General features: G+C 35.8%; 1 protein-coding gene across 1 annotated transcript in view; it reads right to left on the bottom strand.

Annotated features, from left to right (window-relative positions):
• The window catches only part of METTL8 (methyltransferase 8, tRNA N3-cytidine), a 152396-nt gene that overhangs the window by 97847 nt on the left and 36150 nt on the right, over positions 1-18399 (bottom strand). Inside the window, exon 5 of the mRNA XM_060016601.1 lies at positions 1562-1653. Coding sequence (XP_059872584.1) covers positions 1562-1653 — 92 coding nt within the window. The remainder of the gene's footprint in view (positions 1-1561; positions 1654-18399) is intronic.

Here is an 18399-nt window from a genome sequence, read left to right as displayed (position 1 = left end):
GAGGAAGTTTCTGGGTTACTGGTAATATTCTGTTTCTTAAAGTGGGTGTTGGGAAAATTCACTGAGTTTTATGAAAACTTTATGAAAATTTATGAATTGTGTTAATTTCTATGGGTATCTGGTACTTCAATAAGCTGTTTTTGTTTTTTTTAAAGAAAAAAAATCAACCTGTTTTAAAGGAGAAATCATTTAAGAAAAAAAAGGTAGGAAAATTCTCTCTAGAGAGTGTAAGTGTTGGGCCAACTGCCTGTCGGTTCCCAGCTATGCACTGAGAAGGACAGAGGCCAAATTTTTTTTAGTGTGCTTTTTAAACAAAAGTTTGTGGTAAAAAACACGTAACATTTACCATCTTAACCATTTTTAAGTGAAGAGCCCGGTAGTGTTAAGTATATTTACATTGTTGTGAAACAGATGTCCAGAACTTTTTCATCCTGCAAATCTGGAACCCTATACCCATTAAACAACAACTCTGTGTTTCACCCCCTCCCCTAAGCCCTTGCTAACCACCATTCTAATTTCTGTTTCTATGAATCTGACTACTTTAGGTACCTCATATAAGTGGAATCATATAGTATTTGTCTTTTTGTGACTGGCTTATTTCATTTAACATAATGTCCTCAAGGTTCATCCAGATGATAGCATGTGACAGGGATTCCATTTCTTTTTATGGCTGAATAATATTCCATATGAAGAGACCACATTTTGTTTATCAATTTATCTGTTGGACATTTGGGTTGCTTCTACCTTTTGCTATGGTGAATTGTGTTGCTATGAAAATGGGTGTGAAAATATTTCTTCAAGACCCTTTCAATTCTTCTGGCTATATATCCAGAGGTGGGACTGCTAGATGATATGGTAGTTCCATTTTTAATTTTTGGAGGAACTTCCATACTGTTTTCAGTAGAGGTTGTACCATTTTATAATTACTCTAACAGGGCATATAAGGGCTTCATTTCTATGCATCTTCACCCACACTTGTTATTTTCTGGTTTTGTGATTGTAGCATAGGCCAATACTTTAGAAGCCATTTTTAAGGTTGGCAAGGCCTTACCTAAATTAAACTCTAAATATCAAAGGCCTCCAAGAAAAGTACCTCAAATCCTTACTGAAACTTTATGTTCAATAAAAGACCAGAAACATTTTGATATGACTCTACCTTCTTCGCTCAAAGTTTTTGAATCTGTTGAATATTCCTAGCAGGTCAAGTGCACAACAGCATACTAAAAGATGCATAACTAAAGGAAAAAATTTAAATTATGTTCTCATATCCTGTTTGAAATGCCACCCTTATGTATCTCCCAGAGAAAGCAATAATATGACTATAGAAAGAGATTATACTTATAGGGTGAATACATAATTTATTTCTTTAACTTTGGTTCCGCTACACTGGAATAACTGGGAATTCTCCCAAAGGAACAAGTAGATTAGCAAAGGTAGAAGCTAAGAACTCTCTAAAGTAGTGGCACAATTAGGAGGAAAAGAGACTGAGGTGTGAACTGAATCAGTGGAAGGGCACACAGGAAAGCCAGGCTCCAGGAGACACAACACGTAGTTGCTTTACCTTGCTCTTCCAGAAGGACTCGCACAGCTGAGTTTTCTTCTACTTTTTTTCTGGCTGCTTCTTCTTCTTCTTTTGACCACTGCATGTGATCCCTTTCAAAAAATGAAGATTATAAAACATGCTTTATAATTGAAGAAGGCAGAAAGAGTGACAAGGGATACCTCTTTCATTCTAGGTTAGTCAAAGGCAAATGACACAAACAAATTCCAAGGCAAATGAATACATTGTGTCAGATGTTCCTTGTGACAGCGCCGGTGCAACCCTGGAGCGCCTCCAGTTCTTCTAACTCTGGGTGTGTTGCAAGCCCCAGCCACCTTCTGGAGATAACTGCTGAAGTGGTGTCCCAGGAGCACCATGGCGCATGTTTATCTGGGCGCTGGTATGGTTTGCTGTGTTTCATTCTAAGGCTAAATTTATTTGCTTTTCTGTTAATTTATGAACAGGGAATTCTTTAATAGTTTTTTCATACTCCTTTTGCACTATTCTTATTAGCTGCCTTAATTTCTGTATATGGATTCATTTATGTTTAAATGATAGACTACTTGATATAGCATATAAGAAGGTCGTCTTTCTAAGACCTGGCACTTTCTATAAGTATTTTCAGTTTCAGAATTTACTCCATATGAGAGAATATTATTTCCTGCCACCAAAATATCTTTCTTGGAATAGAAGCAACATCTTTATAGAAAAAAAGGTGATTTTTGTTTTGTTTTGTTCTTACAAAGTCTATGTTTCTTTTTTTGCAATAGGTAAAACTGTAAGTAGGTGATGTAGTTTCCTGGAATAAACCATTTTTCTTAACAATAAAGAAATCACATACCCAAAATTCAAGTCTGTTGCAGTAGTCTAGGAGTAATGAGATCCAGCACTAAGGTGGTGGCAATGGGAAACAGAAAGGCAGAGTAGAGGGGGAGACACTATGAAAGAAAACTATAGTTATGATCTGGAGATTAACTAGATAATGAAGGGAGAAGAATGAGAGTCAGGAATGATTCCAAGGTATTAAAACTGAGTACTGATGAAAGTGGGGGCAACAGTGACAGAATAAGGAGTTGCTTTGGGTGGAATGATGATAAGCTCAGTACTATTTTAAGTCATGTTTATGCAATCAGATATGAGAGGGTATATTCCAGTGACCTGGCTATAAATACACCACTGAAAGGTGAGAAATTACATTTAAGAAGGATCAAAACTGGTATACTGAAGTTCCCAGAAAAAGTATATGATAATGTAAAAATCAGAGTTTCACAGATGAAAATTTAACCACTGTTATTTCAAATAAAACCCAATCATTTACAACCCAAATAATCACTAAACAGCTTTATCACTTGCTTTAATGAATGAGATCAGAACGAATTTTTGCTTTGACTTATTTTAATATATGTGAGCAATCGCATATATAACTTGGAGCTGGTAACTACATTTTATATTCTGTACCTATAAATATATAGAGAATATTATTATATGACAGTTATGATGTTAAATGCAATAAATGGATAAAGGCAATAAATCACTTATTGAAAAAATAGTATTACTAAGGCTGGGGACAAGTTTCTCATCTATGAATTTCTAAAAAATATAATAAGGAAAATAGAACAGTCCGTTTCCCTGTAAAAAAATCAAGCTCTGAGATGAGAGCGTATATGGTTTTCACCCGTACGCATTTGTTTTAAACTGTTAGTTTAACTTGCTTCTTCCTGAGTATTTAATAGATTTAGTTATTTCTTAAATTGCTCTAACTTCCTTATACTGTTTTTTACGTTGCTTCATTTTCCTAACTGCTAGGTGAGGGGGATATTATACCCTTAGCCCCAAGAGAACAGATTTTCCACTATATAGTTATAGAATCCCCATAGAAACCTATAAAATGTTTCTACTGTATTTATGGGGACTTCCTCCAGACCAGCTGCTTTATGGAGGTTCTTATATTAGAAGAGTCTGATTCATGTACATCCAAACCCAACAGACAGCAATAAGAATCATTAAGGTTTATAAGTAACAAATACAATTACAATAGAATTTAAGTATAGAGACAACTAACAAACAAACTGAAAATAATCAGGTATTTAACAACCACCACAACCACCACCACCACCACCACCACCACCACCACCACTACTGAAGGAAGAAAATGGTTCATACTGTTTGACTTGCAAATTATACTCTGGGAATTTATTGTAACGAAGCCACTAAAAAAAACCCAGAGAAGTTCTGTACAGAGAAGTATCTGTACAACAGTATTTACTGGAATACCAAATATAATAGCATAAAACTGGAAACAACCTCACTTACAGGATAATAGAAAAAGTATGGTAACTCAAAGGAATATTATACAGACATTTAAAATGATAGATATGAAGTTTATGCAACAACATGGAAAAGTATATATGAAAAAGCATGAGGTTAAAACAACAGATCCCCAAACTGTATATGTATTATAATCACAACTATATAAAATAATATACACACTGGGTGAAATAAAAACAATTATAGTAGAATAGTGGAATAAAGAGTAACTGCCTTAAAATTTCCTTAATATTGTAAAGCTGCTTCAACTAGAGATAATCCTTTTAAAAACCATATTTATAAAAAAACTATACTGCATGTTTAAGACGTATAACAATGGTCATTAAAACTTTATGCTATCCTTCTTGGGGGAAAACCCAGCAATCTTTGTAATAAAAAAGAATATATGTTTTCTTAAAAAAAGAGAATTGAGGGCTTCCCTGCTGGTGCAGTGGTTGAGAGTCCACCTGCCGATGCAGGGGACGCAGGTTCGTGCCCCGGTCCGGGAAGATCCCACATGCTGTGGAGCCATGGCCACTGAGCCTGCGTGTCTGGAGCCTGTGCTCTGCAACAGGAGAGGCCACAACAGTGAGAGGCCCGCGTACCACAGAAAAAAAAAAAAAAAAAAAAGAGAATTGAGAAGAAAATATAAAATATGCTGAATATTTTTCCTGAAAACTTGAATTTGAGAAAAAGAAATCTTAAAAATAAAAGATAGGATTTTTAGTATACTACAAAGCTACAGTAATCAAGACAGTATGGTACAAGCATAAAAACAGAAATATAGATCAATGGAACAGGATAGAAAGTACAGAGATAAACCCACGCACATATGGTCACCTTATCTTTGATAAAGGAGGCAAGAATATACACTGGAGAAAAGACAGCCTCTTCAATAAGTGGTGCTGGTAAAACTGGACAGGTACATGTAAAAGTATGAAATTAGAACACTCTCTAACACCATACACAAAAATAAACTCAAAATGGATTAAAGATCTAAATGTAAGGCCAGACACTATCAAACTCTTAAAGGAAAACATAGGAAGAACACTCTATGACATAAATCACAGCAAGATCCTTTTTGACCCACCTCCTAGAGAAATGGAAATAAAAACAAAAATAAATAAATGGGACCTAATGAAACTTAAAAGCTTTTGCACAGCAAAGGAAACCATAAACGAGACCAAAAGACAACCCTCAGAATGGGAGAAAATATTTGCAAATGAAGCAACTGACAAAGGATTAATCTCCAAAATTTACAAGCAGCTCATGCAGCTCAATATCAAAAAAACAAACAACCGAATCCAAAAATGGGCAGAAGACCTAAATAGACATTTCTCCAAAGAAGATACACAGATTGCCAACAAACACATGAAAGAATGCTCAACATCATTAATCATTAGAGAAATGCAAATCAAAACTACAATGAGATATCATCTCACACCAGTCAGAATGGCCATCATCAAAAAATCTAGAAACAATAAATGCTGGAGAGGGTGTGGAGGAAAGGGAATCCTCTTGCATTGTTGGTGGGAATGTAAACTGATACAGCCACTATGGAGAACAGTATGGAGCTTCCTTAAAAAACTAAAAATAGAACTACCATACGACACAGCAATCCCACTACTGGGCATATACCCTGAGAAAACCATAATTCAAAAAGAGTCATGTACCAAAATGTTCATTGCAGCTCTATTTACAATAGCCAGGACATGGAAGCAACCTAAGTGTCCATCGACAGATGAATCAATAAAGAAGATGTGGCACATATATACAATGGAATATTACTCAGCCATAAAAAGAAACGAAATTGAGTTATTTGTAGTGAGGTGGATGGACCTAGAGTCTGTCATACAGAGTGAAGTAAGTCAGAAAGAGAAAAACAGATACTGTATGCTAACACATATATATGGAATCTAAGAAAAAAAAAAAAAGGTCATGAAGAACCTAGGGGCAAGACGGTAATAAAGACACAGACCTACTAGAGAATGGACTTGAGGATATGGGGAGGGGGAAGGGTAAGCTGTGACAAAGTGAGAGAGTGGCATGGACATATATACACTACCAAACATAAAATAGATAGCTAGCGGGAAGCAGCCGCATAGCACAGGGAGATCAACTCGGTGCTCTGTGACCACCTAAAGGGGTGGGATAGGGAGGGTGGGAGGGAGGGAGACGCAAGAGGGAAGAGATATGGGAACATATGTATATGTATAACTGATTCACTTTGTTATAAAGCAGAAACTAACACACCATTGTAAAGCAATTATACTCCAATAAAGATGTTAAAAAAAAAAAAAAAGAAATTTTCACACCAAGGCTAGTAGAATTAATTCGTAATTTTGGAGTGGCCATGAGTCCTATGACTTCAGTTCATATGTGTGCGTGTGTGTGTGATTTCATATTCCTTCTATATGTATAGTGCAATTGAATGATGGTTCCTTGCTTTAGCTTTAAGTTGATGGCAATAACAGTCTAAATAATCATGCATTTGGTTTGGTTTTGAAAAGTTAAAACACACACACTCTCTCCCCAATCATTTAGCTTGGGTACTAATGTTTCTGAGGTTCCTACTTATAGAAAACTGCTGAATGTGGTGTCACTTCCTATTATAATTTTTAACAATCAGATATAAACCAAAGTACCCAGTGTAAGCTACGCAGATAAAATGTTTTTCTGTCTTGGTCATTTACTGTGTATGAAAAAGTGTCATTATAGAAGAAAATTTAAAGACAAATTTAACAAATGTATCAGGTGCCTAGTGAATTAAAAATAAAATATTGTTAGGTAAAAATAAAGTTTATTAGTTTCACCTTAAAACTATTTCAGTAATCTTTAATTCCATAACAAAGTCATTTTATTACATAGTTACAATTATATTAATAGAAAAATTTAAAGAGGAAAAAGTCTTACCTTTCATTTAAATATCCTAATCAATTAACAGTTCTTATTTTTTCAAGTTCCCTTCCTGTATTTGTGGATACATACACACACACACACACACACACACACACACTCTTCTACATAGCTACAAAATATTCATAATTATGGCGTAAAACTGCTGTATAGGATTTGTGATTTGCGCCATGACAGAGTACCTAGAAATAGGCTTATCCTTCTGCTATAAACAATAATAAAACTGGATAAAATAGTATATAAAGCAATTGCTTTTAGGCACTGGACTACACTTCAGACAGCACAGGACTGTGATCCCTAAAAGAAGAGAAACACAAAAGGTCAACTCCCACATTTACGCTGGGCTTTCTGTCTGGGACATGTTCTAGACTGTGGTGCAGAGGTAGAGCCCAAGCAGAGCCTGGCTGACTCACTGAGTGGTAGTTTTGTGAGCTGAGAAGGCAGAAATCAAGGTTCAGAGCTGCTGAGATGGTGAGACTTTGTGCAGCAGAATACTGAACAAGAGGGGGTTGGACAAAGGGGAGGGTCCCTGAAGTCTGCATAGGCAGTGCAGTGCAGTGCTTGGAGATACTGGAGTTCTGGCTAAGCCAGAGTGGAGAGACCTCTCTGAACACTTCAGGCATTCAGTTAAGACCCCAGAAATGCCATGCTATAGGAATAAGAATCACGCTAGATTCAGAAAAATATCAAAATAATTTCACCTGAACAGAACCTAAAATTAAATCTGACTTGACCAAGAAGATTTGGCAATAATTTAACCACTTGCCAGGAAAAAAACCTCAATACCTTTAAAGGAAGACAACATAATCCAAATTCCACATAAGATATCATCCATAATGTCCACCAGATAATCAAAACTTTTAGCATGTGAAGGAGGAGGATAATATATTACCCTTCGGTAAATATATTTTTAATATTTTATGTGACAAAATGGGAGGCATGCAAAAAGCTGCACACTGAAGTCTGATGAATGACTTGTAGAAAAGTACTTGTATGATTGTTTGCATTGTGAACTAAATTACATGCTTTTCTCATGGAATGCTATTTTTACTTGAAAGAGCAACTGTAGACAAACTATAGCTATTCAGACTTGAGTATTCGGCATCTTAAAAGTAAACAAAATCAGCCTATCACTTTAAGAAAAGAAAAAGTATTTGCTGTCAAAGATAAATTTTGTGCTTTCAAGCAAAAATTAGGATTTTGGAAAGGTTGTTTCCACCACGAGTTTGATAGCTCCCAATACTTAAGAGATTTTTCCTGATGGGAATAATGGTGTATTAACAAATGTGATTTTTGAATATTGTATAATGAAATGTGTCATCTGAATCTACATAAAACAGGGAACTAAACTTTCCAAATTATCCATACATGATGTCATAAAATGATGCATAGGTAAAAAAAAAATTCAAAATATAAGGTGCGGGCTTCCCTGGTGGCGCGGTGGTTAAGAATCTGCCTGTCAATTCAGGGGGCACGGGTTTGAGCCCTGGTCTGGGAAGATCCCACATGCCACGGAGCAACTAAGTCTGTACACCACAACTACTGAGCCTGCGCTCTAGAGCCCATGAGCCACAACTACTGCAGCCTGCACGCCTAGAGCCTGTGCTCCGCAACAAGAGAAGCCACCGCAATGAGAAGCCCGCACAACGCAACGAAGAGTAGCCCCTACTCACCGCAACTAGAGAAAAACGGGGCACAGCAACAAAGACCCAACGCAGCCAAAAATAAATAAATAAAATAAATAAATTTATTTTAAAAAAAAGTATAAGGTGTAACAATGGATTATAATATAGCACAATACCAAAAGTTCATTGATATGGTTTCATATTCCATATTGCAACTAAGAAACTGCTGCTGCTGAGATTTAATGTAGTATCAAGAAAAATATGGGGGGGCTTCCCTGGTGGCACAGTGGTTAAGAATCCACCTGCCAGTGCAGGGGACACAGGTTCGGGCCCTGGTCCGGGAAGATCCCACATGCTGCGGTGCAACTAAGTCCATGTGCCACAACTACTTAGACTGCGCTCTAGAGCCTGTGAGCCACAACTAGTGAAGCAAGCCCGCGCACCTAGAGCCCGTGCTCTGCAACAAGGGAAGCCACCACAATTAGACCCCCATGCACCACAATGAAGAATAGCCCCTGCTTGCCGCAATTAGAGAAAGCCCGCGTGCAGCAACGAAGACCCAACACAGCCAAAAATAAAGAAATAAATATTTTTTAAAAAGGAAAGAAAAATATGGGGAATTCCCAGGTGGTCCAGTGGTTAGGACTCCTGCGCTTTCACTGCCGAGGGCCAGGGTTCAATCCCAGGTCAGGGAACTAAGATCCCACAAGATGTGGGGCACAACTAAAAAAAAAAAGAAAAATATCTATAATTATCTTAAGATGCTATTATAACACTCCTCTCTTTTACAAGTACATATCTGTGTGAGGCCAAGTTTCCTTCATATAATTCAACCTAAACAACATTACACAAAAGATTAAATGAAGAAGCACACGTGAGAATCCAGCTTTTTCCATTAAGCCAGACATTAGAGAGACTTACAAACATTTAAAACAATGCACTCCTTGCACTATATTTTTGGGGAGCAAATAGATATTTTCATGAAAATATGAATTTATGTTAACATGTAATGTTTATTATTGTTTTAAAATTAATTAATATTTTACTGTTCAGTTTCAATCTCTAATATTGAATATATCAATAGATATAATCCACATAAATAAAAGGTCTTTGGGGTCCTCAATGATTTAACAGTGTACAGGGGTTCTAAGACCAAAATGTTTGAAACTATTGCTCTAAAATAACATACAAAAAATAATCAAAAGATGTATAGCCAAAAAGCCAGTAGAGAAAAATAAGAGAACAGATGAGACAAAAAATAAACAGAAATATAACCAGATTGTATTAACTTACACTGCTACCAGGATACGGTGTTATCTTAAATTTCTCTCTCTCTTTTTCTTTCTTTTTTGGTGTTATTTTAGTAGCTCTAAAAAGGTACCAAATTGTTTTGATTTGTATTTCTTTTACTGTTGTATATTTTCCCATATGTTCACATGTACTTCCTTCTGGGTCAATCTTTTATGTCTGTTGCCAATTTATCCATATAACAAAAGGTTTTCATGCTTTTCTAACAATATAACAAATATTCAAATGTTAATCTTGATGTATGGCAGTGGAAAGTAATTTATATTTTCTATGTCTCTTAGTTTTTGTATTAGTAAAATAAATGTAATAGTTCTCAAAACAGTGTACAATTAAGACTATGTACTTTGAAATTATAATTATCCTATTTCATCAAATCTAGGATACCATTATTTTCTGTACCTTTCTTCTTTCTGTAAGAAAGAAAAAAACACTTCCAATTACAATTGTAAGATGCCATCAATTTTAAGAAATGCCATGACTTCACAGAGATGTTAATCGGTAAAAAAAAGGTCTCGGATAAAATATAGTTGTTATAGGTAAATCAGAGAATAATTGAAGTAACTTCAATTAAATCTTTTCTACTATTGACACTAATTTATATTTCTGAGTCCTGGCTTTCCACTTATCTTTTTTGGCCATAATAAATATTTCAGTTGATTATTTTTATTAGTAATTCAGTTTCTTACTTAGGAATGAATGACATACAAAAGACACACAGAAAGAACCAATGCCTTCCCACTTCTGCATACAAGAGATAGAGGTCACAGCTGCTGGAAAAAAAACAATATTTACTTCTCTCATTAGACATTTATTGACAACCTATAACTATTAGGCACCGGGCTGTGAACTGGGGACACGAAAATGAAGAAGATTTGGTAGAACTCAAAACTGTTAGGAAGACGAGGAGTTGTAATTGATTATTAAAGAACAAAGATTTTATCAGATAGACAGTAAGATGAGAATATGTACATGGGGGGCATTCTTTTAAAAAACTCAAAATTCAAATAATACTAATGCTTATAAAATACGAAGTTTCATCTCTACCCTACTTCTTATCCCCATGTCCATCCCTGAGATAAACAGTGTTATCAGTATGATGTGGACCTTTCCAGACATTTCTCTGTGTATATAAAAACAAAGATATGTATATACTGTAGCACATGTATAGAAATTCCTTAATAAAAATGAGGCCATACTAGAGATACTTTTCTGCAACTTGCTCTTTCTGTTTAATGACATACCATAGCCATCTCTTGATATCAATACACATGGATCTCTCTTATTTTTATTAACTGCTACATTGTTTCCCGATGTATGGATGTAACCATATTTTTTAATGGCTTTATTGAGGTATAACTGACATACCGCACATACTTAAAGTATATGATCTGATACATTTTGACAAATGTAATATGCGTGAAAACGTCACCACAACCAAGTTAATGAATATATCCATTACTCTCAAGTTTTCTGGTGCACCTTTGTAATCCCTCCCTTCCACCCCTCCCCTTCTCGCCACACCCGCCTCCTGCTTCACTAACAACCACTGATCTGTTGTCGGCCTCTATAGATTAGTTTGCATTTTCCAGTACAGTAAAAGTAAAGTACATACTCTTTATTTCTAGCTTCTTTCACTCAGCATAATTATTTTGAAATTCATTCATGTCGTTGTGTGTATCAATAGTTTCATTCCTTTTTTATTAGTAGTGTTCATTATATAGATATACCACAATTTGTTTATCCATTTACTTGTTGATGGACATTTGGGTTGTTGCCAAATTTGACTATTACACATAAAGCTATGAACAATCATGCAAAAGTCTTTGTATGCTTTCTTTTCTCTTGGATAAATATCTAGGAATGGAATGGCTGAATCATATAGAGGTTGTATGTTTAATTTTTTAAGAAACTGCCAAGCTGTTTTCCAAAGTGGTTGCACCATTTTATATTCCCACCAGCAGTGTATGAAAATTCCAGTTCCTCTACATCTTCACCAACAGTATTGGTACAGTATTTTGAATTTTAGCTGTTCTAATAAATGTTTGGTAGTATTTCACTGTGACTTTAATTTGCACTTCCCTAATGACTACTGATGTTTGAGCATCTTTTCATATGCTTGTTATCAGTGTATCTTCTTAGGTGAAGTGTCTGTTCAATATTTTGCCCATTTTTATTGGGTTGTTTATCGAATTTTGAGAGCTTTTTATATATTCTGATTTTATTCTTTTATCAGTCATAAAAATAAGCAAAATATTGATATATGCAACAACATGCATAAACCTAAAAATAATGATCCTTAGTAAAAGAGGCCAGAAAAAAAAGAGTATATATTGTGATTCCCTTTACATAAAATATTGGAAAATGCAAACTAATCCATAGTGCATGCTATGTTCTTTCTCCCCTCCTTCCTTCTTTCCTCTCTGGTTTGTTGGCAGACAAATTCTCTTGACACCAAACCTTACTCAGGTTTATCTTTCTCTGCAAGCTTAGTTTGAAGGTTGGGTATTATGTATCCTCTGCACTTTTCTGTAATCTGAGGGTGTCAGAGGTGGGGGAGAAGGGGGAACTCCACTGGGTAGTTGGCAGCCTTTATTCTATGAGGGTCTGGGTCTGCTTTTTTTTTTTTTTTTTTTTTGAGATTTATTAAGTCCTATCTATGCTAGGTTTCACTTATCTAGTTAGGATGTGTCCTATTCCTAAGGGGGTTTCCCTTGGGCTTTGGATAGTTTCAATTCAGCATGGAACTCTGGAAAATGGTGAGCCCCATGATTTTCCCTGCTCACTAAGACCTCAAATTTTTCTGTGATAGGTAAGAACATTTATTTTCAAGGGCTCTTTCTCAACATTTGCCAGGGCTGCCTAATGAGTATTAGTAATGATTTGTCAGCTGACCTTTCCCTAATACTGCTTCTGAGGGATAAAGATAGGGTTAGGAGCCACTCTGGGCCACACATGAATCTATAGTTTCTTTCCTTGGTCACTAATTGTCTATGTATGAACAGTATGAACTCTTGTAGTTGCTGTTGGCATAGTTTTTGCTTGCTTTTACTACTTCTTATTCATTTTGTTGGAGGAGGAATACTTTGTTTTTCAGATTCATTCCATCTTCTTTACCCGGAGGACTCAAGCTTATTAGTGAAACAGACTAGAGCTCCTTTAGAGCAGTGATCATCTGCTGTTCCTCTCTTGAGTACTGCTCTGAACCTAGCCCAGTGATGGGTACATGTCAATATAACAAAAATGCTAAGGAAAAAAGATATCATTTCATGTTCTATAATGGTTAACTCTACGTGTCCTGACAACAGAGCCTGATTAATTCTCCTAAAATACTTCTTTTGTCACACCATTTACCCAGTTTCAAAATGTGAAACCTCTCTTCCAAGTGGGCTGGTCTATTTGCTTGCTTTTGTACACGAAATATACCTCGTGTACAATGCAGATCTTTGCTCATGTCTAGAACAAAAGGGTTTTCACTATTTAAATCCTCCTCATCCTTAGAGCCCAGGTTAAATCCTACCTGCCTTATGAAATCTTATTGACTTTCTTACATCCCCATCTCAAAAATCTCTTCCTATTCTGAAGACTATTCCTATGGTCTTCACTGTCGTCACTGTATGACCCTGCATAGTCCTCTATACTGTTTATTTATTCATTGGTATATATCTCAACTCTCCATCTTATAATAATAACAAGAATGATGCCTTTTAGGGAGCTTACTACTACTAAGTGTTTTACATATTTATTTCCTTTAATACTCACAACACCTCATGAAAAAAACTTGCTCAAATTCCTCAAATTCTAACCCTGGAAAGGGGTAGAGTCAGGGCTTAAATTCAGATTTTTTGGGTTCTGAAGCCCATGTTTAGCTATGATATTTTTTAAATTTATTTTTTATTTATTTATTTTTTATAGCTATGATAGTAACTCTCAGTCTAGCTGTAAATTTCAAGTAGACATGAATTGGATCTCCTATTTCTCTACATTGATTCACTTATTCAAACAAACTTATTGGGTGCCTATAATATAGAGAATATAGCAATGAAACAGATATAAGCTAAGTTCTTCTCTGAAGAGTCATACAATCTAATAATGAAGATAAAACAGACACATAAGTAACTAAAGTACATGTTAGGAAATGGTAATAATAATAATACAGCTAATTCTTATGTGTTGCTTATTTATCATGTATATACAATTTATATTATAATATATATATACTAATTCAACCCTTACAAGAACTCTATGAGGTTAATATTACTATTATTATCCCATTTGAGAGATGAGGAAACTGAGGCACAAAGAGATTAAGTAACTTCCTAAAGTTAGACATGTAGACTGCCCCTTTTAACATCTAGATTGCCTCTCATGACAAATTACTGTATAAAGAAAATTCAGACTATATAGTAAGAAAGAATTCTTGATACCTGAACTCTATTGGGATGCTGGAAACAGTCAGTTATTTAAATGGGTTATGTAATAGAAAGTCATGTTACAGGATATAGGTCTTGCCTTGGATCTACAGAGAATCACTTAGCTCAGTGCTTTTAAACTAAAGGTCATGACCCTTTCAGTGAGTCATGAAATCAATTTAGTTAGTCCATCTACATTTAAAAAGAGAAAAAAACAAAAATGGAGCAGAAAAGAACAAATGGAAACTCTGAGTGCATGTCTTACATGGTAAAACTGCATAGGAAACTTCTGTTCCTGTTTCATATATGTGCATGTGTTATACGTACAGGTACTGTTCCATGATGTAAACTGTTCTCCTTACTGTGGGTCATGCCAAAAAGCTTGAAAGCTGCTGGCCTAGCTGATTTAGTTATATGATAATACAAGTGCTTACTGCTTCCTTATAAATTTCGGGGGTCCCCTGAAAAGTTCCTATACACTTAAACCAGGAGCAGCGTGGAATAAGGAATGATTCTTCCAAGTAACCGTGTAATTTGCTCAATACAGACAGATGTCTGGGCCATGTCTCACAAGCACTCTGAATATAGTTTCATGTCAGTACCCCCCAAATTGATAAATGTACTAAGTATAACTAAAAGACTATAAGTGGAATACAAAATGATTTAGTCACTGTGGAAAAGTTTGGCGGTTCTGCAAAAAGTTAAATGTAGAATTACCACATGACCCCACAGTTCCATCCCTAGGTGACTCAAACAAGTACATGTACACACATGTTCACAGCAGCTCTGTTCACAAGAGCCAAAAGGTGGAAATAGCTTAAATGTCCATCAGTGAATGAGTGGATAAACCAACTGTGGTATATACATACAATGGAATACCATTCTGTCATAAAAATGAATCAAGTACCGATACATGCTACAATATGGATGGACCTCCAAGACTTTATGCTAAGGGAAAGAAGCCAGACACAGAAGATCACATATTGTATAATCTCATTTATACGAAATATGCAGAAGAGGTAATTCTCTAGAGACGAACACAGATTGGTGGTTGCCAGGGGCTGGGAACTGTAGCATGAGTGTAAGAGGCCTAATGGATAAGGGATTTTACTTTAGAGTTATGGAAATGTTTTGGAACGATGCTGGTTGCACAAAATCGTGAATGTAATTAATGCCACTGAACTGTTCACCTAAAATGGTTAATTTTATGTTATGTGAAATTCACTTAACTAAACTATTAAGAATTAAGAGCCTATAGGCAGATGTAAATACTAGTAATATCCAGAATCTGGAGGGCAAATATTACTCAGGATATAGAAACTGAAGAAAAACGGTATTTTTATTTTTTCTCAAAAAATTTTTAACAAGAGGTTCATGTATAGAGTAAATAGTTCTTATTAACTAAACTAGAGGCTAAAGGGAAAAATGAACTGTACACAATTCTGATCAACATCTCTGAGAGAAAACTGACATGTACTTGTTAAGAGACTTCTTAAAAATCAAAATTCAGCATGAGGAGACATTATTCTTAAATATAAAGGAGGAAATAAGGAAGGAAGTGAGAACTTTTAGACAGAACTTTGGACTTGAAGTAAGGAGAAAGTAAACCAGTCTTCTGGTTTTCAGTTTAATTTACTTATCTTCTCTTCAAGCAAAAAAATGGGGGGAACTGGGGTGGGGGACATGGGAAGGTGATGTGAAGCAACTACTTTCCTCTTCCCTTGGAGAAAATTATTATTTTTTTATTATTACAGTATGTATCTGTTTTGGAGAGAGTTCACTAGAGGTATCCTGCACAGGCAGGGTAACTTCTTTGGGGGTCTGCTATGGAGAAGGATGGCTGTAGAGATCAGATCAAGGTTTTTCAAACTCTGGTCAGCTGAACCCTAAAGGTCCTCTAGGCTGCTAGAGGGAGGGAGGGGTGGGAGAGGAAAAGGGAAGTGGAGCTGTCAATGCCCCAAGCCTCTATGACCACTTCAGTTCACTCAGAGTAGGTTTGTTTTTACCTTTTAAATATTGGGATTCTATGTTAAGCCTTCACTTGGAAAAAAAATTCTACTAAAGTTTGAAACCATTGGACTGCATCAAGGATTCCTAAACCTGGTAGCTCAACAGAATTACTAAAAGAACTTTTTCAAATTACAAATTCCTGGGCCATACCTCAAGGGATTCTTGTGCAGCAGCCCTAAGCTAGCCCACAGTGTTTGAGAGGCACTGAACCAGATGACCCTTGCTTCCCTGAGAGCCTATGACAAAACAGAACTTAAATGGGCAGGCAGGAATCTTGGGCAAAAAAGCTAGTGATAGCAAATGGAAAAAGAAATGTAGACAACTAAATCACTAGAGTCTACTGACAAAAAACAAAACAAAAAACCTGGCAAATGAGGAGCTTGCCTAGGACCAGAAGTTCCTCTGGAGGTTTAACTGTTTGACAATTATCTCACAGCCTATTATAACTGTCCAAATTGGTGATGATAGTCAAAATGGTTTAACTTAGTAACTGTCCAAGAAAGTATAATGTCGGCCACACATGTAATTTAAAATTTTCTCGTAGCCATGATAAAAAAGTGAAAAGGAAATTAATTTTAATAAAATACTGTAATTCAACATATCCAAAATAATATAATTTTAACATTTACTGAATAATTAAGTACAAAAATTATTAATGATATACTTTACCTTTTACTTGTATTAAATCTTCAAAATGTTATAGCACATCTGAATTCAGACTAACCAGGTTTCAAGTGCTCAAAAACCATATGTGGGTAGGGGCCACCATATTGTATAGTGAAGGACTAATTAATAAAGTCAATCTATTTACTTTTAAAATTGATATTCTGTTGCAATATAAACATAGAAAGTCCATGAATTACTTTCCCAGCCCTAGAGGTCCTGCTCCCAAGGCTAGTCAGATAACAATCTTGTCTGCAGATATTATACCCAACCTCACATCTTCAGCCCTGACTGCTCTCTCTTCCTAGCAGTGGAGTCTATGTTTTGGACATTTTTCTCAGGATGTCCCTCTCTGAAAACCTATTCAAAATATCTAAAATTAAATGCACCATCTTTATTCCAAAATAAAAAATCAATTTACCTCTTATTTTGTCTAATACCTATATCTGTTATGAGCACTCATATACAAGTCTTTATGTGGACATATATTTTCATTTATTCTGGTAAATACCTAGGAGTGGGTGGAATTGCTGTGTCATATGATAAGTGTATATTTAACTTTATAAGAAACCACCTGTTTGACATAGAGAACAAACCAGTGGTTACCAGGGGGAGAGAGAAGAGGGAGGGGCAATATAGGGGTAGGGAATTAAGAGTTACAAACTATTATGTATAAAATAAGCTACAAGGATGAGAATATAGCCAATATTTTGTAACTATAAATGGAGTATAACCTTTAAAAATTGTGAATCACTATACTTTATACCTGTAACTTATATAATATTGTACATCAACTATACTTCAATTTAAAAAAAGAAGATAAAAACAAAACAAACAAACAAAAAAAAGGGCTTCCCTGGTGGCGCAGTGGTTGAGAGTCCGCCTGCCAATGCAGGGGACATGGGTTCGTGCCCCGGTCTGGGAAGATCCCACATGCCGCGGAGCGGCTGGGCCCGTGAGCCATGGCTGCTGGGCCTGCACGTCCGGAGCCTGTGCTCCGCAACGGGAAAGGCCACAACAGTGAGAGGCCCGCATAATGCAAAAAAAAACAAAAAACAAAAAACAAACAAACAAAACAAGAAGATAAACCACCTGTTTTTCTTCTATTATATTTAAAAAAAATCAATTTACCTCTTGATTTTCCTATTTCTATTAGTCATCTAGGATCAAACCTTCCAAGTCAAATGTTTCCTTTTCCTTTATTCTACAAAAGCACCAAGTTCTATTTTTTCTTCCCTTACAATCTCTCTCTCATTTTCCCTTTTCTGCTTCTAGTTCTACCTGCTGATCTATCCTTATACTGTTATACAAATACTTATACTTAATATACCATGTATAATGAATGCCATTTCTCTTTAGTGGCTCTGTAAAACCTTTCACTTCAGGTGTGAATTTAAGACCACACACAATCTTGCTCCTACCCCACACCTGGTCTATTACCATTCCAACCTTATCATTTACCAATCTCCTAGAAGAGCCTTTATTTTCGGCAAACTATCCTGTTCTCCTGAATATGCCTTATACTTCCTCATCTAGGTGGATATGACTGTCTACCCACCTAGAATGCCCTTACTCCAGCTTTACCTATCTATTATTCCACAAATATTTATGTGTCAGGCAC

Source organism: Delphinus delphis, chromosome 7 (assembly GCF_949987515.2).
Source record: "Delphinus delphis chromosome 7, mDelDel1.2, whole genome shotgun sequence".
NCBI lineage: Eukaryota > Metazoa > Chordata > Mammalia > Artiodactyla > Delphinidae > Delphinus > Delphinus delphis.
This window is presented reverse-complemented; position numbering and strand designations above follow the sequence as displayed.